General features: G+C 42.0%; 1 protein-coding gene across 3 annotated transcripts in view; it reads left to right on the forward strand.

Annotated features, from left to right (window-relative positions):
• Nucleotides 1-23,452, forward strand: part of LOC120858072 — a 58,644-nt gene that overhangs the window by 15,059 nt on the left and 20,133 nt on the right. For all 3 annotated transcript variants that reach the window (XM_040233944.1, XM_040233953.1, XM_040233948.1), the window contains 4 exons: nucleotides 1,718-1,858; nucleotides 2,275-2,420; nucleotides 7,543-7,635; nucleotides 16,683-16,818. In XM_040233944.1, the coding sequence (XP_040089878.1) occupies nucleotides 1,718-1,858; nucleotides 2,275-2,420; nucleotides 7,543-7,635; nucleotides 16,683-16,818 (516 nt within the window). The remainder of the gene's footprint in view (nucleotides 1-1,717; nucleotides 1,859-2,274; nucleotides 2,421-7,542; nucleotides 7,636-16,682; nucleotides 16,819-23,452) is intronic.

Consider the following 23,452-nt stretch of genomic DNA (forward strand, 5'->3'; position numbering starts at 1 on the left):
CTTCTCTGTCCGTGGGATTCTCCAGGCAAGAATACTGGAGTGGGCTACCATGCCCTCCTCCAGGGTACCTTCCTGACCCAGGAATCGAACCTACATCTCTTATGTCTCCTGCATTGTAGGCAGATTCTTTACCACTGAGCCACCAGGAGCCTTAGGGTCTCCTAATTCAGGGCAGCAGAAGGACAGGGTCCTCGGGACACCATGCAGTGATTCAGGAGCAGCCACACAGTTCCCAAAATGGACCAAGGAGAACCAACCCCACTGCTAGGAGACTCTCTAGACTCCAGTTGCTGTGCTGGACCCAGAAACCTGCACTGCGGGGGAAAAAAGAAGGAACTCCCATCTTCAAGAAACAGCTTGTTTTAATTGTCAGTGGAAATACTGCTGCAGCTAAGACACCAGCTAGAGCTCTCAGGGCTGGGTAGCTGGGAGTCTGCACCGAGACCTCAACATGGGCAGATTGCAGGTCACTGCCCTCTGAGGACTGGAGCTCCGCCCTCAGCGTCTTCCCTGATAGACTATGAAGTCCAGCAGGCAGGACGCCCCTCTTTCTCATACACAGCGCATCCCCTCAGTCACTGTGGTCCTCAATAATCACTTGTTGAATACCTTTATAAATTTTCAAGTTATTTCTGTCAGTACTGTTCACTTCATTTTTTTTAAATTTTTATTTATTTTTATTTTTGGCTGTGCTAGGTCTTCATTTCTTTTGTGAGGGCTTTCTCTAGTTGGGGAGAGCAAGGGCTACTCTTCACTGATGGGCACAGGCTTCTCATCACGGTGGCTGCAGAGCATGGGCTCTGGGCGTGTGGGTGTCACTAGTTGTTCTGTGGCATGTGGGATCTTTCTGGACCAGGGATTGAACTCGTGTCCCTTGCATTGGCAGGTGGATTCTTATCCACTGTGCCACCAGGGAGTATGTATGAGTTTAGTCGTTCAGTCATGTCTGACTCTGTGACCCCATGGACTGTAGCCTGCCAGGCTCCTCTGTCCATGGGATACTCCAGGCAAGAATACTGGAGTGGGTTGCCATACTCTCCACCAGGGGATCTTCCCAGCCCAGGGATCCAACCCAGGTCCCATGTTGCAGGCAGATTCTTAACCATCTGAGCCACCTGGCAAGCCCTGTGCCACCAGGCAAGTTCTCACTTTATTTTAAAGTTCAAGCCTTGACTTTGCAAATTCCCCAAACGTGTTGCTGGGCCTCAGTTTCCTGACCTAATCCCTACCTACCCACAGAGGCTGTTGCTGGCATGAATGAGATGATGCCACTTTGAAATTCTAGAGATTGTGCAGATTAAGGCAAGAAGACCTCAGGGCCAAGGAGGGCTGAGAGGTTGAACTTTCCTGAACCTGCTGTGGACATGGCTTAAGAGGATTCTCCTTACAGAGTCCTGGTACCACTGAGTCTTCCCAGACTGCCAACTGGGCCACCTCTCTCATCTTCAGGATTCACAACTTGCTCTCCATCTGCTCCCTTGAATGGGTACTTCAAACGGTCCTCTGCTCTCTTTGCCCAGGAGGCAGACTCCAGGTCCCCTTTCCTCCACATGCAGGCTGCCCCCCTCAATCACCCCAGCCCGCCCCCACAGCCAGCCCTAGCCCTGGAAGCCTAAACTGAGGACCAGCAAAAGTGCTGCTCACTGCCTTGGAAGTACTTAACATTAATAATCCAATGGGTAACATAAATTTTAAAGTTCCTATCATTTCTTTTTAGATTTACGCATGAAGAAATTGAGAGTATTCTCTCAGGCCTGGAGAACAACCAAAGGCTTCAAAGCCTCAGTCTGCGCTACTGTGATCTGGGGCCACAGAATGGACCGAGGCTGGGCTCCATTGTTTGCCACAGTGCCATTCGGTGAGAGGGTCCCCTGCTCCCCGCCACCCCCGCCCAGTCACATCTTGCCACTGTTGCATCTTGAGTTATATAAACACTTACTTACAGCCTGCTAACCATGAGGTCTTAGATTTTTTATTATGTTTTTCATCATGTTTTTCTCCTCTAGTTATTTTGTTTTTCTTTTCTTAATTTTAACAGAAAGATCCTTTAGTTATGTTTGAGAATCAAGGATGTTGCGCTAAATGCACGTTTTGGCCGGCTGATGCGGTTACTAGGTCTTTTTTTTTTATGACATGGTCTATTATTATTTATTATTATTATTTATGTATTATTTTGTAACTAGGTCTATTATTTTATAAGGTGAAGACCTCAAATCTAAATCTGACAGAGCAGAAAAAATGTCTAATGAACAGTGTATTTCGCCCCTTCCCCAGTGAGCTGCACCTCAGTGGCAATTACTTGCAATGTTCTGGAGCTCTGGGTCTCCTCAGACCCTTGGCAGAGTATGCAGAGACACAGGGGAAAGACCAACTGGCCACTTCCTCACCAGACACCAGGGACCCCCCGCAACTGCTCCAAGGTAAGCTGTGGGAAACTTGGTCCTAGGTTCATTTGGGGCTGGGAGGGATTGGGGGCAGGAGGAGAAGGGGGTGACAGAGGATGAGATGGCTGGATGGCATCACTGACTCGATGGACGTGAGTCTGAATGAACTCCGGGAGTTGGTGATGGACAGGGAGGCCTGTGTGCTGCGATTCATGGGGTCGCAAAGAGTCGGACACGACTGAGCAACTGAACTGAACTGAAAAGATGGAACCTTTGTTTTGCAATTATAGGTGACCTTCCCAGTGATCCATGGAGATTCTTCTTCCTTAGAATGTGTGGGGACAGAATAACAGGTCCCCAAAGATGTCTTTGTCCTAATCTTCAGAACCTGTGACTATGCTTGCTCACATGGCAAAAAGATCGTTGTAAGAGGGAGGAGGCAGTTAGAGAGAAGGAAGTGTGACAATGGAAGGAGAGGTTGGAGTGACGTGAGGTAGGGTCCGTAAGCCCTGGTGGCCTGTAGGAGCTAGAAGGGACAAGGAAACGAGTTCTTTTCAGAGCCTCCAAAAGGAATGCAGGTCCACTGACACCTTGACTTTTGCCTATAGGAGCCATTTTGGACTCTGATCCCCAGAACCGTAAAATGATACACATGTACTATTTTAAGCCACTAAGTTTGTGGTCATCTGTTACAACTACTTTGGTTCCAGATAAGAGCTCTCTTCCTGGCCAGCTGATGGCTCCCTCCTCTTGCTCTGTCCTCACAGGGCCTTTCCTAGGTGTGTGAAGGCAGACAGAGCAAGCTCTCTGGTTTCTGACAAGAACACTATTCGTGGGCTTCCCTGGTGGCCCAGTGGTTAAAAATCCACCTGCCAATGCAGGAGACACGGAAAGATTCCACATGCTGCAGGGCAGCTGAGCCCACGAGCTGCAACTGATGAAGCTCGTGTGCTCTAGAGTCTATGCTCCACAACAGGAGAAGCCACCACGATGAGAAGCCAAAGCATTGCAACTAGAGAGTAGCCCCTGCTCTCTGCAACTAGAGAAAACCTGTGCACAGACCCCCTGGACTGTACAGTCCGTGGAATTCTCCAGGCCAGAATACTGGAGTGGGTAGCCTTTCCCTTCTCCAGGGCATCTTCCCAACCCAAGGATAGAATGCAGGTCTTCCGCATTGCAGGCAGATTCTTTACCAGCTGAGCCATAAGGGAAGCCCACTGAAGACCCAGCGCAGCCAAAAAAAAAAAGAAGAGAGAGAGAGACCCCAGAGTTCCCTTACTCCTTTTACCTTGTGGGATTATAGCAAGAAGACAGCCATCTGTGAACCAGGACGCAGGCTTTCACCTGACGCTGAATCTGCTGGTACCTGGATCTTGGACTTCCCAGCCTCTTCCGAACTGTGAAAAATAATTATTGTTTGTAAGCCACCCAGTCTATGGTGTTCTAACAGCACAAATGCATTAAGACAAAGAGTACACATGAAGTTCCCAGTAGCAACGTTTGTGGGAATGTGGATGGTTTCTTAAAATGTCCAGATTCTCACATTTCATAATGACCCAGTACCTGTGGTTGGTATCACTAGTCACAGTCATCATTCTACTTTGTGAAAGAAAGGCACACCTGTCCCCCATCAAGTATCTGAGCAGAGTATCTCCCAGGGTTCAGAAACAAAGAGATAGTTCAAAATATGAGTGTAAGTGTTTTTTTTTTTAATGAATTACTCTAATAACTCAGCGATAAATCATGTTTTACAGGTCACATGGCTTCCAATTTTTGCTTTTAACAAAATTGAAGGAGGACTTAAGTTATAAATAGATAGATCATTAAAAATTTTTTTTGGTCAATCACTATATAGTTTTTAGCCCATAACTCAGGAGTTCAAGGGCTTCCCTGATGGCTGAGCAGGTAAAGAATCCCCCTGCAATGCAGGAGACACAGGGGACGCAGGTTCCATCCCTTGGTCAAGAACATCACCTGGAGGAGGAAATGGCAACCCACTCCAGTATTCTTGCCTGAAAACCCTGTGGACAGAGGAGCCTGATGGGCTACAGTCCATGGGGCTGCAAAGAGTCAGAAGTGACTGAGCGATTGACACACACACAGGAGTTCAAAGAATTGAATAATACTGCTGTGATAAAGCTCTTGGGATTTATTTGAATTTTAGATGGAAATAATTAATTATAAGTATGTTCCATGCAATGTTTGGGATTCATTTAAAATGATTATTCTTTGTTTATCTGACATTTAAATTGAACTGGGTGTCCTATATTTGGAGGGCAAGAGAGAGCAAACCTGCCAATCCTATTATTCCATTCCCATCCATATGAATACGATTTCTCAGCAGTTACAACTATAGCAATAAAAAAGAGAAAAAGCATTGATGCTGAAGTCTGCTTCATTTTAGCAGTGATATTCTTTAATAAATACATGAATTAATTATAAAAATAAACAGCACCATCCATCTCTTTGGGAGAGGTGGCCAATAAAATTTTATTTCTGTATTTAATTAAGATTTATCAAAGTATATAAAATATATTGTATTCATCAATTGCATATGTCTAAACATTGAGTAATAACTACAGAAGACTTTTTAATACTTTAGAGGCTTATGATCGCAACAAATTTTTAAAATTTAAATAATTGTAAATGAAGCTTTTTTTAACAAAGAAGTATTATAGGATGACCAATAAATGACTTTCAAATATAAAATTCTATAGAGTTATTAAAATGAAAATACCAGTAAAAACACAGGAAAAAAGGGAATCATGTAAAGTGATTCAGTTACATACACATATATAACTTTTTTCAGACTGTTTTTCCCTTATAGGTGATTACAAAATATTTATTATAGTTTCCTATACTATACAGGAGGCCCTTGGTTATCTATTTTATATATAGTAGTGTGTATATGTTAATCCCAAACTCCTAATTTATCCCTCTCCTCACCCTAGACTTTATTTTTAAATGTCAATGTTTTCTATATGTTAGAAATTTCATCCTTTGAAATTTTAAAACTTATGATGAACAAGTGTAGATACCAAACTAAAAAGTTACAAGATTGTTTATAACTTTTCCATTTCCATCTAGGATGTTGCTGAAGGCAAAAATGTCTTGAGGCCAATGCTTCGTAAGGCCCAAATGTTTGATTTCCTTTCCTGCTCTATGAGCTACTCCCAGGCTCCTAGTAGCTCCTTGCCAGAGGTGGGCACAGAAGCTTTCTGCTGCCAACCACCAAGGAGGCATGACTGCCTCACTATCCAATAACAAGTTTGCTTTCTTAATTACTTGTTATAATGTATAAAATGCAATTTTAGGAATAACGCTCCTTCCTTCCTTCACCATATGTATGTGTGTGTTCAGCTGTGTCTTTCCTTACACACATCAGAGCATAAAACAAAGATCCCTGCTCCTGAGGAGAGGGCTGGGAACACAGTGTGCTTGTCTACATGTGTGTGTATGAGGGGTGGGGGGACTCAGACAACTCTTAAAAAGCATAACAAATGTATACCAGCTATAGTTTACTATAAGATGATAACTGCTATGGAAAAAAGGAAAAAAACAATCAAGGTAAGTAAGTTTGGGAACCTGGGGAAGGAAAAAAATGGTTGGGGTGTGATTTTATTTTATTTTTATCCTCAAATGCAAATAGCTTTATAGTTTGCTAACACACACACACACACACACACACACACTTTCAGGTGCAAATACAGCAATACGGAAAATTGGAATTATAGGGCCAAAAGGCATGTGAATTTAGTGACTTTATTTTTATCTTAGCATTTATTATTTGGCTGTGTTGGGTCTTAGTTGCAGAACTCAGGATCTTTGTTGTGTGATCCTTCATTGTGTCACATGAGCTTCAGAGTGTGTGGACTCAGTAATTGTAACGCAGGAGCTTAGTTAACCCCTGGCATGTGGGATCTTAGTCTCCCGACCAGGAATCGAACTTGCATCACCTGCACTGCAAGGCAGATTCTTAGCCCCTGGACCACCAGGGAAGTCCCTAGAGTGACTTTAAAAGGATGGTTGAGTACAGGCTCCCTTGAAGAGGTGGCATTTGTGAACAGACACAGGAGGGGAGGAAGCAAGCCTGCAGATAAATGAGGAGTGTTCCAGGAACACCCCCAAGGCCTGCACACAACAAGCAGCAGGTGCCTGGGCAGTCCCAGGGGCCAGGGGTCACATGCCTTCCTTGTTAGCTAGGAGAGCACAGAGGAATCAGGACTGAGTCGGGACTTAGCTTGGAAAAGGACCACTCAGTCTGTGTGGCAAACAGACTCGGTGTGGGTGGGGGCACAGAGACCTTCTGGGAGGCTGTTGTCACTCAGATGAGCGGCGGGGGTGAGAGGCGAAAGGGTTCCGCCCAGGTGAGACGAGGACGGCAGCAGAGGACGTTCTGCATCTACACTGCTTCTGGTGGGTGGGATGTGGGGTGAGAGAGAGGGGGAAAGAAGGGTCCAGAATAACCCTAGGATGGTAATACATCAGAATGTATCCTTATTTATTTTATAATTGTATCCATTTATTTATTTTTATTTTTGACTGTGCCGGGTCTCTGCTGCTGCATGTAGGCTTTCTCTAGCTGCAGCAGGCGGTGGTTACTCTCTAGTCGCAGTGTGAGGGCATCTCATTGCGGTGGCTTCCCTTGAGAAGCTGTGGAGCTCTAGGGTGCTCAGGCTCAGTAGCTGTAGTGCATGGGCTGTTTCTCCATGGCATGTAGAATCTTTCTGGACCAGGAATCAAACCTGTGTCCCTGGCTTTGGAAATTGGATTCTTAACCACTGCGCCACTAGGGTTGTCTCCAATATAGGTATTTAAATATGCCAAAAATGTGTTCTTCTCTGCTACATTCTTACTAATTCCTGAGAATGGAGCTACTGGTATAGAGGGCAACTGTGGAACTGAAAGAAGGATTTACACACGGCCCTCAGATTGGTTCTTCAGGTGCTGCCTGGTTGCATGATTTCTTCAAGCCTTTGAGGGGAGAAACATCAAAAAGATAGGACAGAAGTGAAGTTGGTGGGTAAGAGAATTCTCTTTTATGATTGCCCAAAGTATACATAAAACGAAGGCAATAAATAATATTAAAGAGGATCAAAAATCCATGCATGCAACTTTGAATTATTATTTTTTTAATCTTTTAATTTTTTTCATACAGCCAGACAGAGAGGAAGTTCACCTTTGAACCAGATTACAGAGTCATCCAGGGCTGTAACAGTGAAACCTACCTCAGGGAAGAAGAGAAAAAAAGGTATTTTTGGTTGTTTAAACTGTTCCTCTTACTTCCTTCATCTTGTAAATCACTTCCTCCTTTCACAGGCTGTGTGTAATTACTAAAGTAATTACCCCAAACAGAAAAATTCAAGTGGAGAAAAAGACTCAGGTGTCTGATGGCTTCACATAAAGCTAGTACTGAACAGCTTAGCCATACCCACTGGAACTATAACCACCAGAGGAATCTGATTCTGCCACATTCAACAAGTCCAAAACAAAATTATGGGAATACTCTGCAATAAACAGCAGGCCTGATAAATTCAGCTATGCTCATTCCTTAGAGGTAGAAATGGAGCATATACCTTGAGAAAACCGCAGTGCAAAAAGACACATGCACCCCAATGTTTATTGCAGCACTATTTGCAGTAGCCAGGACAAGGAAACAACCTAGATGTCCATCGACAGATGAATGGATAAAGAGGCTGTCGTACATATATACAATGAAATATTACTCGGCCATAAAAAGGAACAAATTTGAGTCAGTTGTAGTGAGGTGGATGAACGTAGAGCCTATTATCCAGAGTGAAGTAAGTCAGAAAGAGAAAAATGAATATTGTATATTAATACACACACACACACACATATATATATGGAATCTAGAAAAACAGTCTGCTGGACATAGCAGGGGAAGGTGTGGATAGGGCAAATTGAGAGTAGCATTGACATATATATTCTATCATGTGAAGGATAGACAACTAGCAGGAAGCTGCTGATTAACACAGGGAGCCCAGCCTGGCACTCTGAGACAGCCTAGAGAGATGGGATATATAATTTAGTGATCTAAAAAAGCCAGATGAAAAGGTAAAGTGAGAACATTTATCAGGCCCTGGCCCTGTTGTCTGATGTGAATACAGTCTCTGCTGAATAGTGACTCAACTCAAGTCCTATCCCCTCAGATGCCATCCAGCCCAGTGTAAGGACTGTCCTCTGGACAGCAACCTGGCTTGGACACACTGACCCTCCTCATCCCCAGAGGAACCCCAGCCAACTCCTCTGAGAGCATTCTTGGTTGAAAATATTCCCAAATGGCAACTGTCTAAAACAAATGATAACCGAGTATGGCGCTCCTCCTCCTCCTCTTCCTCCTTCCTCTTTCCCCCTTTAGTAGATTTTCCAAAATCCACTAGCACTATTTAAAAATTTTTTTAAACTAAAAAACAATGCAGGACTTCCCTGGCAACTCACAGGGGTAAAGAATCCACCTGCCGATGCAGGAGACAGGGGTTCAATCCCTGATCCAGGAAGATCCCATATTCGGAGAAAGAACTAAACCCATGCACCACAGCTACTGAGCCTGTGCTTTGGGGCCCGGGAACCACAGCTGAAGCCCTCGCACTCCACAGCCGTGCTCTGCAGCAAGAGAAGCTACGGCAGTGAGAAGCCCAGGCGCCGAAACTAGGGAGGAGCCCCCGCTCACCACAACTACAGAAGAGCCCATACAGCGGTGATGAAGGCTCAGCACACACATAAATAAATAAATTTTAAAAGTAAAAAAAAAAAAGCAATGCAAGCCACAAGCCTATAATTTTAGCTGGAACAAGAGTACATGGGGGAGTGTAGACATGGCAAGAGGGGTGGGTCACATTAAGGAGGATTGCGCGCCAGGCCAAGAGTTTGGGCTTAATCCAATAGGCAATGGGAGCCATTAAAGTCTTTTGTCTCCCAAGGAATTCTGTGCCTGGAATCAACAGAAACCACTTTGTATCTAATATTTATTTACTTTCTAGCCTCTTGTCAAAGTAGAGCATTTCCATGCTATCCAGACTTCACAAAGCAAATTAAAAAACAGCTTCCTATACTGGACAATTACTTTCACAGTCCTAAGGTGTTTAATTGTCTGAGGATGAGTTTGGTCTTTGGTAGAAGAGTTCTATATGTTTCAAAATAAGAGTCAGATTGAGCTGATTTACATCAACCTCCTGGGTGAGGAGTCCAGATGGTTTCCATTTGGTCCCAATTGGAAACAGCCAAACTATTTTTATGCTCGGCCCTTTGTGGATAAGAGGTTTTGGTCTGCTGCTTGGAAAGTTGAACTCTACTATACGAGTCAATACTCCTATTCAGAAGCCTGACACCCTTTCTATTCCTTCCAAATGAATGATTACAGGAACTTGACAACATCAGCACTCACGTGGGTGAGGTCTGGCTTGGCCTACCCTAGTCACACGCTTGTCAGATCCATAAGGAGCCAGAGGATGGCTGAACATTGAAAATCACTGAGAGGTCATCAGAAATAGTCATCTGCAGATAAGACAGCTCCCCTGTGCCCCATTCAGCTTGACTTGTCATGTCACCTCAAGGCCCTCAAAGTTCAGAAGACCCAGCAAGGACTTAGGAGTGCTCTGTTCCCTGGGGCTGCTCTATTTCCCAGCCCAAGCCCCACACCATAGTTTCCAGGATTGTCTTAACTCTCAAGGATTTAGAACTGGGAGCCCCAGCATATGGCTTAGATGTGTTCAGGGAGCAAAATCTGACACATGCTCAGTCCCCAAGCTTGCATGTGCTTTCCGTTGTATCCGATTCTTTGCACCCCTGTGGACTGTAGCCCACCAGGCTCCTCTATCCATGAAATTTTCCAGGCAAGAATACTGGAGTAGGTTGCCATTTTCTATTCCAGACAGACCCTTACTGCAGTACTAAAGTCACTCAGGTGGCAAATTCACTTCCCCAAATAAACTATTAGTGTTTATATCATTGCCACAGAGCATAGGAATGCTAGTGGCTTTAAGGAATGCAAGGGTCAAGTTCAAAAGTCAAGATATAATCTTCAAAACAGCTTTATTAGTTCCAAGTCAGGAAATTACTGGTTATAATCCAGAAATTGTTTTACTCAAGATTTTATCCTGAGTGATAGCTAGACAATGGAATCTTTGTGGACAGATTCCAAGGTCCAAGGTGTGAATCACCCAACACTAATTACACTTTGCTTCCTTAAGTCCTGCAATCAATAGGATTTATATTCTGGCTGATAAACCTCTGGTAATACACAGAAAATCACACATGCTCTTTGTTGATGGAAAGAAGCTGTTTTAATAAGTTAAAAACAAAAGCCAACTTCAAGAAGGTCCTACCGGGACTCGCATCCACAGATGAACATTAAGTAATGGTTTGCATTCTGATGCCCACCAGAATGTGTGATACCCACCTGCTGGTCTCAGAAGAGGCCAGATGGGAGTTTCTGGCTCCATGAAAATTTACACTTGATCTTTGGGTGTGGGCTCATATGGGAAACAGAGCTCTCTCTGGAAGGAATGAGGCTTCCCAGGTGGTGTTAGTGGTAAAGAACCTGCCTGCCAATGCAGGAGAAGAAAGAGACACAGGTTTGATCCCTGGGTGGGGAAAATGCCCTGGAGGAGGACATGGCAACCCACTCTAGTATTCTTGCCTGGAGAATTCCACGGACAGGGGAGCCTGGCAAGCTACAGTCCACAGGGTCACAAAGAGTCGGACACAGCTGAAGCAACTTAGCACAGCACAGCACAGCAGCTGGAAGGAATGAGAAGAGGTTCGTCAACTGTGAAAGCGAGAGCATTCTAGGCAAAGGGAACCAGGTGAGAAAAGGCTCAGGGGGTGAAAGTGCCTGGAGTGTTCAGCATCTGGAAAGTGTGACATTCACTGCAGAGTGATCATGGGGAGAGGGCTGGAGGCCAGTGGACACATGGCCAAGAGCCACAAATGTTGTTAAGGAACAGGACTTTCTTCTGTGTGCAGAGGGGGAGCCATGATGCATTTGGAACAAGACAGTGACATAATAAGAGCTGGATTTTTAAAAAGAACCTCCAGCAGCTTTGCAGCACTTGTTTTAGAGATGGACATCGGGACAATGGGAGACGAGTTTAGAGGTTTTTACAGTAGATCAGGCAAAAGAAGACAGAAAGCAGAGCAGACTGCAATGATGGAAATATAGAGTCTAGATATATTTAGGAAGGAGAATTGACAGGACCTAGTGAGGGTGGTTGGAGAAGGCAATGGCACCCCACTCCAGTACTCTTGCCTGGAAAATCCCATGGACAGAGGAGCCTGGTAGGCTGCAGTGATTTCACTTTCACTTTTCACTTTCATGCATTGGAGAAGGAAATGGCAACCCACTCCAGTGTTCTTGCCTGGAGAATCCCAGGGACGGGGGAGCCTGGTGGGCTGCTGTCTATGGGGTCACACAGAGTCAGACACGACTGAGACGACTTAGCAGCAGCAGCAGTGAGGGCAGTAAGAAAGGTTCTGAAATCAGGAATAGCTGGGGAATCTCAGAGATTAATTGAAGAGAAAATGGGAGGAAGCTCAAGGTAGGGCGAGTCTACACTGGATCTGTGGTATGGCTCCCTGGTGAGGCATGCAGTTGTCAGAAACATGTATCTGATCCTCGGGGAGGCACTGGCAGAAGTGAGGACATTTTATACCTGGAGGTTCTCCATCAGGTTGGACCTATCACAGGGTTTCAATGACACACAATCCAGAAATGAAGCTGGAGAGTTAGGCAGTACTATTTGCTGTGCACTGCATGACTCTGCAATCATTATTCCACCGTGCTTCCCAGTCAGTCTTCACGATGCATTTAGAAGATGAGTGTGCGTGTGTTCTAAGTCACTTCAGTTGTGTCTCTTTGCAACCCTATGGACTGTAGCCCACCAGGCTCCTCTGTCCATGGGATTCTCCAGGAAGAATACTGGAGTGGGTTGCCATGTCCTCCTCTAAGGGATCTTCCCGACCCAGGGATCGAACCTACGTCTCTATGTCTCCTGCATTGGCAGGCAGGTTCTTTACCACTAGTGCCAACTGGAAAGCCCAGGATATGAGAATTATGATCTATATGTCAGCAATGGGGACATTTAGGTTCAGAGAAGTTAAGTGACTTTCTGGGGAGTCACACAGCATTTTTCAGAGAGGTTTTAAACCTGGAGATTCTTTTCATTTCAGTACACCACTCTGTCGCAGGCACAGCAGGCATCGCTATTCCACTACTAAGGTCTCTGAGACAGAGGAGGGTCAATTAAAGTGGTCATTGTTGGTAAGCTTGTTTTTATTTAAAGAAGTGTAAGATTAGGAAAAACTAGGTTGCAGTGAATACAGCTGGGGTGGATCAAATATTACCAGGAGCTGAGCATGGATTCACTCTTACTCCAAGAAATTTGTTTCCCATTCAAAGAAGAGAATTTGACTCTGCTTGAAATGTAGTTAGGGTCTTGGAGCAAGAAGTCCCTGACCTAAGGCAGCATTAGCCTTCCTACCCTCTAATAGAGCATGTGGGACTCCCTAGAGGTCTAAATTCTGGAGAGTACCTTGGACTAGCACTTTCTAAACTGGTTATTTTTCATGGGCCCAGATGACATTATGACCTCTCTTACCAGTTGGAGTGAGATTTGGATTGTTTTATCCATGGGGATGCAAGCTGGACCAGGACAATCACAAGCTTGGGAGCCTCCTTCCTCTCCAACTGCACACATTTATGCCACGCGGGCTTGGTGCAGGATGATGACTGGCTGAGACCATTTTGTTTCTTTCCTTGCAAAGCTGAGCAGCTGCACAGGAATTTGGCCTTTGGCCTTGGCCCCCTTAGCCTCATGCTTCCTCACTGCTGCTTTCTGGCATGCCAGGAGGGGGCAAACAGAAATGAGTGCCACCTGCAATCAGTATCCACATTGTTAATCATTCTGGGTAGTCAACTTTTCAAAGGCATTTATATTTGTGAAGAGATGTCAAAACCAGAAAAATCATACTTTGTTCATGTTCATGAGTTGTCTCAAGGCATTATTAACTACACCAGACTTGGAAATACAATGAATGGTGAGATAAAATTTTCTACAACATGATTACACTTATTCATTGATTCACTCATTTATTCAAGAAACAGTTATTAAATACCTATGGTGTGCCAGATGCTGTGCTAGGACATTGGCACCGTTATATTATTCATAATGCCTGTCATTAGCGATCATACCCTGAATGTAAGGACAAATGAGGTGTGGACCAGTCAGGCTTATCTTCAGTAAAACTAAAGGATAGGCTAGTTGCCATCCCTCCAACTATGTTTTGAAAGAAAATAAATCCTATTTCCTTTAGTAACTCAGCAGATTACATTTATTTCCAAATAAACCAATTGGATCTTTTCTAAAAGCATGCTTTTATTTTTAAATTGGCAAGCTAGAATGACCCAATGTCCGAATTCGTCATGTTCCCCTAAAAAGTCAGTTATCTTTCATGACTTGGAAACGTACCCTGAGTTATCATCCACTCTCTTCTCTTCCTTGCTCTTCCCACACACTAGGTAATGTACTGCCTCAGCTTCATGAGGGCAGGAAGTTCTGTCTCTTTTGCTCCCTGTTAAATTCCCAGCAGCTAGAACTGTGGCTGGCACATAATAGGAGGTCAAAAGTATTTGTTGAAAGCTGAATGAATTCAAGAACAGAAAAGTCTCATCCAGCCCTGAGGTTAGATTCTCAAGTCAGTATGTCAGGCAAAGTTAGTGTGTAGCTAAATGAGCTTTTTTTTTTTTTTGGATGCACAGCTTGTGGGATCTTAGTTCCTGACTAGGAATTGAACCCCAGGCCATGGCAATGAAAACACTGAGTCCTAACCACTAGAGTGCCAGGAAATTCCTTAAATAAGCCTTTAAAATCTCCCTTTGCGTTTCTTCATTCATTCTTTTTTTTTTTTTTGGTCAGGCGGCATGTGGGAATCTTAGTTTCCCCACCAGGGATCCAACCCACACCCCCTGCATTGGAAGCACAGAGTCTTAACCACCAGACTACCAGGAAAGTCCCTAAATGAGCCTTTATAATCCTTTGAACTGCCAACACAAGACAATATATAGATATATGTTATCTCTAAGTTCCATGGATTTTCTTCCTGACTTTGGAACAGGTCACTGGTGTTCAGTCAAGCCTCTTGTGAAGTAGTTGGCTGTGATTCCCAGGGTCACAGTGCACACAAAGCTTACCTACAAACTCTTGGACACCCCAGGGGAAGCGATCAGCTTCCTAACTGGAGATTTAGCTCTTTCATCTCACACTTATGAGTGGATAAAACAGCATTATATCTGTAACTCTTTTCTCTTTCTCCATCTCCTTCCTGTTTTTTTTCCTTTACCAAACTCCTAAACTTATAAATCAAATGTGAATATGATACTGTGAATCAACTGCACTCCAATAAAAATTAAATATCCCCCCAAAATGTGAATTTTGTGAAAGCTGTATAGAACAAGGGTGAACCAGGCTCCAGGACCACTGAACTCAGGCAGGATGGTTCTTCCTCCAAATTTGTCCTTCTAGAACTCAAAAAATGTAATAACTTTGCAGGCTCTTTTAGAGGGCTGAATCCTTGTATTAAGTTGGTGCAAAAGTAATTGCAGTTTTACATTGTTGAAATTTGTCACTTCTTTGGAATATATTCTTTAACCTGGTTATGTTATACATCATTTTAATGTGTCTTTCTTTTTGTTTATTTGCCAATGACTTATTACTAGCTGTTCATTTTATATTTATTTTAGACTATGGAAATTATGTTAGACAAAAAGCAAATTTGAACGATTTTCTTATTCAAGTTCAAAATGAATCATAAAGTAGCAGAGACGAGTCACAACATCAACAACACATTTGGCTCAGGAACCACTAACATACAGTATTCAAGAACTTTTGCAAAGGAGATGAGAGCCTTGAAGATGAGGAACATAGTGACTGGCCATTGGAAATTGACAGCGACCAACTGAGAGGACCATCGAAGCTGATCCTTTTACAACTACATGAGAAATTGTCAAAGAACTCGGTGTCAACCATTCTACAGTCATTCAGCATTTGAAGCAAATTTGAAAGGTGAAAAAGCTTGATAAGTTGGTGCCTCATGAGCTGACCACAAATCAAAACGTCATTGTTTTGAAGAGTCATCTTCTCTTATTCTACACAACAATAATGAACCGTTTCTCAATGGGATTGTGTTATGCGATGAAAAGTGGATCGTATACTATCAGCAATGACTACATCAGTGGTTGGACCAAGAAGCTCCAAAGCACTTGCCAAAACCAAACTTGCGCCCAAAAAACAGTCATGGTCACTGTTTGGTGGTCTGCTGCCTGTCTGATCCACTACAGCTCTCTGAATCCCAGCTGAGAAGTATGCTCAGCAAATTAATACACCAAAAGCTGCAACCCTTGCAAAAAGGCACTGGTCAACAGAAAGGGCCCAGTTCTTCTCCACGAAAATGCCCAACCAAATGTTGCACAACCAACGCTTCAAAAGTTGAATGAATTGGGCTACGAAGTTTTGCTTCATCCTCCATATTCACCTGACCTCTCACCAACCGACTACCACTTCTTCAAGCATCTAGACAAATTTTGCAGGGAAAATGCTTCCACAACCAGCAGGAGATAGAAGATGCTTTCCAAGAAAGAGTTCATCGAATCCTGAAGCACAGATTTTTATGCTACAGGAATAAGCAAACTTATTTCTCATTGGCAAAAATGTGTTGATTTTATCATGGTTCCTATTTTGTTAATAAAGATGTGTTTGAGCCTAGTTATAATGATTTAAAATTTATGGTCCAAAACTGCAGTTATGTTTTCAGCAACCTGATAAAAGGGCTACCACTTCTCCAGAATCAACAGACAACGCCTTCTACTGAAAAATTTCCAGAGACGTTTTATCTTTAGCCAAAGTGAAGGCAACAATTTAAACCTTAAATGAGATTTTTTGTTCATAGAGAGCTTGCTATTATAAAGAAAAAGGATATTCTGAGTATTTTTTAAAGGACTCCTTAAGTTATATGCATTTCCTCAACTATGTTGCTAAATGCATCTATTCACACAAGTTGCTGCTAAGTTGCTTCAGTAGTGTCCGACTCTGTGCGACCCCATAGTGGCAGCCCACCAGGCTCCCCCGTCCGTGGGATTCTCCAGGCAAGAACACTGGAGTAGGTTGCCATTGCCTTCTCCAACACAAGTTAGATCAGTATAATCTTAAAAATTAAAATCAATTAAGGTGGTGAAATGGGAGAACGATTGTCTAAAAATAATCAAATACTCTGATCTTTCTACAGGAATCAAGAAAAAAATTAAAGATTTGATTGAAACTGGTCCTTGGTTAGTGAAGTTGTATTTGGCAGATAATGGCATAGATGGAAAGGGAAAAGAAGGAGAAAATGACTTGTTGGAATTCACTCAAATATTAACATGGTGAGTAGAAAACTAAAATCCTTTATTTGTTCACCTTCCAAAACGAGGTGCTTGAGTTAAATCATGGGGACAATCATTTAATTACAGCTTGTTAGTGGTGCCAAGTGAGATTTTCAGCTGAGAGGAAAGCAGTGATCCATCTTGTCTTTGGTACCTGATCTGTGGAAAGGCCTGAAATCATAAAAAATGGCATGGCAGATAGTTATATGTTAGCCCTCAATGAGTCTTGAAGACTTCATTAGAAGCCCCATTTTAAAAAGTTGACAACTAAGGAAAGGCAAGAGTTATGACTTCCAGATTTTTCTTCTCTATGGTCAGGATATAATGTAAATCTAAGCAATGTGACATGAGGAAGAAAGGCAGCCTACTCAAGAGTGAACATTCCTTTGTGTTTGATTACAGTTTCCCCAACCTACTTAAAAGGAGAGCTATTCTTGGAAGCTTCTAGAAAACAGAATATTTCCTTGCCCCTTTTATCTTCCCATCCTTGATTGTCTCCCTGTCCACTCTCCTGAAAATGCATACCCAGTAGGCCAAGCCATAAGTGAGCATGTGTAGCCCTGTGAGAAAGCTTTCTGGATTGGCTCTAGGCTACACCGTCTTAGGACATCAGTATTTGTAGCATCTTGGGGCAATCAAGGGCAATAGAGCCTAGCCAAGATTTGGGGCTTGAGGGCTTGATTGAAGGCTATTTTTAAAAAATAATTATTTGTATATTTATTTATTTTTGTCTGCAGTCACTCTTCGTTGCTGTGCACAGGCTTCAGTCATTGTGATTTACAGGCTCTAGAGCTCAGTCTCAGTAGCTGTGGCGCAGGGGTTTAGTTACCCCATGGGATATTGGTTCCCAGACGAAGGAGCCAACCCACATCCGCTGTGTTGGCAGGCTAATTCTTAACCACTGAACCACCAGGGGAGTCCCTATTTATAAAGTAATAAATTCCTTCTCTAATGTATTTCCTTATTCAGGAAGGATGAGAAGATTTACAACTTGGATAACTTTGTTAGTATTTTTTATAGTAAATATATTAATAAACAGTTTTGTTAACCCATAATACAACACTAGATTTACTATATTGCTAATGTATTATCCTTTGAGTATATTGCTAACATTTTGTTAAGCATTTTTGCATTGGACTTTCCTGGTGCTCCAGTGGTTAAGAATCTGCCTACCAATGCAGGAGACAACAGGTTCAATCCCTGGTCTGGGAAGATTCCATGTGCTATGGGGCAGCTAAACCCATGTGCCATAACTACTGAGCCCACACTCTAGAGCACGTGCTCCGCAAGAAGAGAAGCCACCATGATGAGAAGCCCTTATGCTGTGGCAAAGACAAGCCCCTGCTCACTGCAACTAGAGAAAAGCCCATGCACAGCAATGAAAATATGTTTTTAATTAAAAAAAGAAAATAACTTTTGTATCTATGTTCATGAAGGATATTAGTCTATACTTTTCTTGTAATGTCTTCAGCTGGGATTGGGGATCAGGGTAATTCTGGCCTCACAGAATGAGTAGGAAGTGTTTCCTCCTCTTCTACTTAATGAAATAAATTGTATAGAATTGGCATTATTTCATCTCTAAATATTTGCTAGAACTCAATGATGAAGATACCTGGACTTAGAGTCTTCTTTATGGAAAGATATTTAAACTACAACTTCAATTTTTTAATCGACAGACTGCTATTCTGGTTTTGTTTGTTTTTTTTGAGTAAAACTTTGTGTCTTTTCAAGAAATTTGTTCATGTCATTTACATTTTCAAATGTATTGGTATCAAGTTGTTCATATATTTTCTTATAATCTTTTTCATGTGGGATCTGTAGTGATATCTCTTCTTCCTTGTTTGAAATTGTTGATTTGTTTTCTCCTTTCCAATTAATCTGATTGGAAATTTGTCAGTTTTATTGATCTTTACAAAAAACAACTTCTGGCTTTTTCTAATGTTAATCTTTATTCAATTTCCTTGAGTTATTATTTTTTATTATTTCTTTTATCCTGCTTACCTTGGGTATAATATGCTCTCCTCTCTTTCTAGTTTATTAAGGTAGAAGTTTAAGTTATTGACTTTGAACCTTTTTAATTCAAATATAAATATTTATATTAATGCTAAGTATACTCAATATGCCAGCAAATTTGGAATACTCAGCAGTGGCCATGGGACTGGAAAAGGTCAGTTTTCATTCCAATCCCAAAGAAAGGCAAGCCAAAGAATGCTCAAACTACTGCACAATTGCACTCATCTCACACGCTAGCAAAGTAATGCTCAAAATTCTCCAAGCAAGCCTTCAGCAATACGTGAACTGTGAACTTCCAGATGTTCAAGCTGGATTTAGAAAAAGCAGAGGAACTAGAGATCAAATTGCCAACATCTGCTGGATCATTGAAAAAGCAGGAGAGTCCCAGAGAAACATCTATTTCTGCTTTATTGACTATGCCAAAGCCTTTGACTCTGTGGATCACAATAAGCTGTGGAAAATTCTGAGAGAGATGGGAATACCAGACCACCTGACCTGCCTCTTGAGAAATCTGTATGCAGGTCAGGAAGCAACAGTTAGAACTGGACATGGAACAACAGACTGGTTCCAAATAGGAAAAGGAGTATGTCAAGGCTGTATATTGTCACCGTGCTTATTTGACTTATATGCAGAGTACATCATGAGAAATGCTGGGCTGAATGAAGCACAAGCTGGAATCAAGATTGCTAGGAGAAATATCAATAACCTCAGATATGCAGATGACACCACCCTTATGGCAGAAAGTGAAGAAGGACTAAAGAGCCTCTTGATGAAAGGGAAAGAGGAGAGTGAAAAAGTTGGCTTAAAGCTCAACATTCATAGAACTAAGATCATGGCATCTGGTCCCATCACTTCATGGGAAATAGATGGGGAAACAGTGGAAACAGTGGCTGACTTTATTTTTTGGGGCTCCAAAATCACTGCAGATGGTGACTGCAGCCATGAAATTAAAAGATGCTTACTCCTTGGAAAGAAAGTTATGACACACCTAGACAGCATATTAAAAAGCAGAGACATTACTTTGCCAACAAAGGTCCGTCTAGTCAAGGCTATGGTTTTTCCAGTGGTCATGTATGGATGTGAGAGTTGGACTATGAGTGCCAAAGAATTGATGCTTTTGAACTGTGGTGTTGGAGAAGACTCTTGAGAGTCCTTTGGGCTGCAAGGAGATCCAACCAGTCCATCCTAAAGGAGACCAATCTTGAGTGTTCCTTGGAAGGACTGATGTTGAAGCTGAAACTCCAATACTTTGGCCACCTGATGAAAAGAGCTGACTCATTTGAAAAGACCTTGATGCTGGGAAAGATTGAGGGTAGGAGGAGAAGGGGACGATGGAGGATGAGATGGTTGAATGGCATCACTGACTCAATGAACAAGAGTTTGGGTAAACTCTGGGAGTTGGTGATGGACAGGGAGGCCTGGGGTGCTGCAATTCACGGGGTCTCAATAAGTCGGACACAACTGAGGGACTGAACTGAACTGAAGTATTCTTTTGTTGCATCCTACAAATTTTGATATATTGTATCTTATTGTCATTCAACTCAAGCTATTTTTGAATTGCCCTCTTGATTTCTTCTTTGACCTATGGATTATTTAGAAGAGTGCTGTTTAGTTTTCACATATTTGTTAAATTTTCATATATTTTTCTTTGGTTGATTTCTAAGTAAATTCTGCTGTGGGTGGAAAACATACCAGTTTTATGGCCCAATTGATCAAGATTTATGATCAATTTTTGTAAATCTTCCATGTGCACTTGAAAACAATGTGTACTCTGCTATTATTGGAGGAAAATATTCCATAAATATCAGTTAAGTCAAGCTGGTCAGCAGTGTTGCTCAAGTGTTGTAACATCTGCTATATCTTTACAAATTTTCTGTTAACTTGCTCTATCAATTATTGAGATAGAGATAATTGTGATTTTTTAAATATCAATATATCAGCAAATTTGGAAAGCTCAGCAGTGGCCAAAGGACTGAAAAGGGTCAGTTTTCATTCCAATCCCAAAGAAGGACAATGTCAAAGAATGTTCATACTACCATACAATTGTGCTCATTTCATATGCTAGCAAGGTTATGCTCAAAATCCTTCAAGCTAGGCTTGAGCAATGTGTGAACCAAGAACTTCCAGATGTACAAGCTATGTTTCAAAGTGGCAGGGGAGTCAGAGATCAAATTGCCAACATTCCTTGGATCATTAAGAAAGCAAGGAAGTTCCAGAAAAACATCTACTTCCGTGTCATTGACTGTGATAAGCCTTTGACTGTGTGGATCACAACAAACTGGAGAATTCTTAAAGACATGGGAGTACCAGACCAGCTTATCTGTGTTGTGAGAAACCTATATGTGGGTCAAGAAGGAACAGTTAGAACTGGACATGAAACAACTGACTGGTTTAAAATGGGAAAGGAGTACGACAAAGTCGTATATTGTCACCCTGTTCATTTAACTTATTTGCAGAGAACATCATGCAAAATGCCAGGCTGGATGAATCACAAGGTGGAATCAAGATTGCTGGAAGAAATATCAACAATCTTAGATATGCAGATGATATACTCTAATGGTAGAAAGTGAAGAGGAACTAAAGAGCCTCTTGATGAGGCTGAAAGAGGACAGTGAAAAAGATGGCTTGAAACTCAACATTACTAAAAGCTAAGATCTGGGCATCTGGTCCCATCACTTTATGGCAAACAGAAGGGAGAAAAGTGGAAACAGTGACAGATTTTTTTCTCTTGGGCTCCAAAATCACTGCAGACAGCGTCTGCAGCCACAAAATTAAAACACACTTGTTCCTTGGAAGGAAAGCTGTGACAAACCTAGACAGTGTATTAAAAAGCAGAGACATCACTTTGCCAACAAGGGTCTATATAGTTAAAGCTATGGTTTTTCTAGTAGTTATGTACGGATGTATGAGCTGGATCACAAAGGCCGAGCGCCAAAGAATTGATGCTTTCGAATTGTGGTGCTGGAGGACTCTTAAGAGTCCCTTGGACTTCAAGGAGGTCAGACCAGTCAATTCTCTAGGAAATCAACCCTGAATATTCATTGGAAAGGCTGATGCTGAAGCTCCAGTACTTTGGCCACCCGATACACAGAGCTGATTCATTGGAAAAGCCCCTGATGCTGGGAAACATTGAAGGCAAAAGGAGAATAGAAGGGCAGAGGATAAGATGGTTAGATAGCATCGCTGACTCAATGAACATGAATTTGAGCAAACTCCAGGAGATAGTGGAGGACAGAGGAGCCTAGCATGCTGCAGTCTATGAGATTGCAAAGAGTCGGACATGACTTAGAGACTGAACAGCAACAACAAATATCTCCTTGAGGTTTAATCAATTTTACTTCATGAATTTTGAAGCACTGTTATTAGGTGCCTGAACTTTCAGGGTTCTTAAGTCTCTTGCAGAATTGACCCTCATTATCATTATGAAATCCCTAGTAATATATTTTTCTTATCTCTGGTCTTATTCCCGTCTCTGAAATCTAACTTCACTAATATTAATAGATCCACTCCAATCTTCTTTTGATTGATATTAGCATGATATATTGAAGAAGGCAATGGCACCCCACTCCAGTACTCTTGCCTGGAGAATCCCAAGGACGGAGGAGCTTGATAGGCTGCAGTCCATGGGGTCGCTAAGAGTTGGACACGACTGAGCGACTTCACTTTCACTTTTCACTTTCATGCATTGGAGAAGGAAATGGCAGCCCACTCCAGTGTTCTTGCCTGGAGAATCCCAAGGATAGGGGAGCATGGTGGGCTGCCGTCTATGGGGTCGCACAGAGTCGGACATGACTGAAGTGACTTAGCAGCAGCAGCAGGGTGATATATCTGTCTCTGTCCTTTTACTTTTTGCCTATCTATATTTTTATCTAAATTCTTATAAACAACATGGGACTCTTAAAGTCCTCCAGCACCACAATTTGAAAGCATCAATTCTTTGGTGCTCAGCCTTCTTTATGATCCAGCTCTTACATCCATACATAACTACTGGAAAAACCATAGCTTTAACTATATGGACGTTTGTTAGCAAAGTGATGTCTCTGCTTTTTAATACACTGTCTAGGTTTGTCACAGCTTTCCTTCCAAGGAACATTTTTAAGAAACCTATTTGAACAATCTCCATCTTTTAACTGTTTTTTATCTAGACAACTATATTTAATATGATTATCAATATGACTAGATTTTAACATACCATCATGTTATTTATTTTCTTTTTCTCATTTTTTTTGGTTCAATTTAAACTATGTTTCTGCCTGTTTTTGGATTGAGTAATATTTATAATTCTATTTTTATCTCTTTTATTGTTCCATTAGCTATACTTTCTTTTTTAGTGGTTGCTCAAATGTTAACACTATTCATTTTAGTTTATCACAATTTACCTTCAAATAATATACTATTTCACTCATAGTTTAAGAATCTTACAACAGTACATTTCCATTCCCTCTCATTCTTTGTTCTACTGTTATCATATATTTTACTATTATAAGTGTTATAAATCCCCAAACATATTATGATTATATTTGTTTTAAGCAGTTAATATTTTCTTAAAAAGAAGGGAAAGGCTTTTATACCTATTCACACATTTACCATTTCTAGTCTTCTTCATTCCTTTGGATGTATC

This window comes from Oryx dammah, unplaced genomic scaffold, assembly GCF_014754425.2.
Source record: "Oryx dammah isolate SB20612 unplaced genomic scaffold, SCBI_Odam_1.1 HiC_scaffold_2, whole genome shotgun sequence".
Classification (NCBI taxonomy): Eukaryota; Metazoa; Chordata; class Mammalia; order Artiodactyla; family Bovidae; genus Oryx; species Oryx dammah.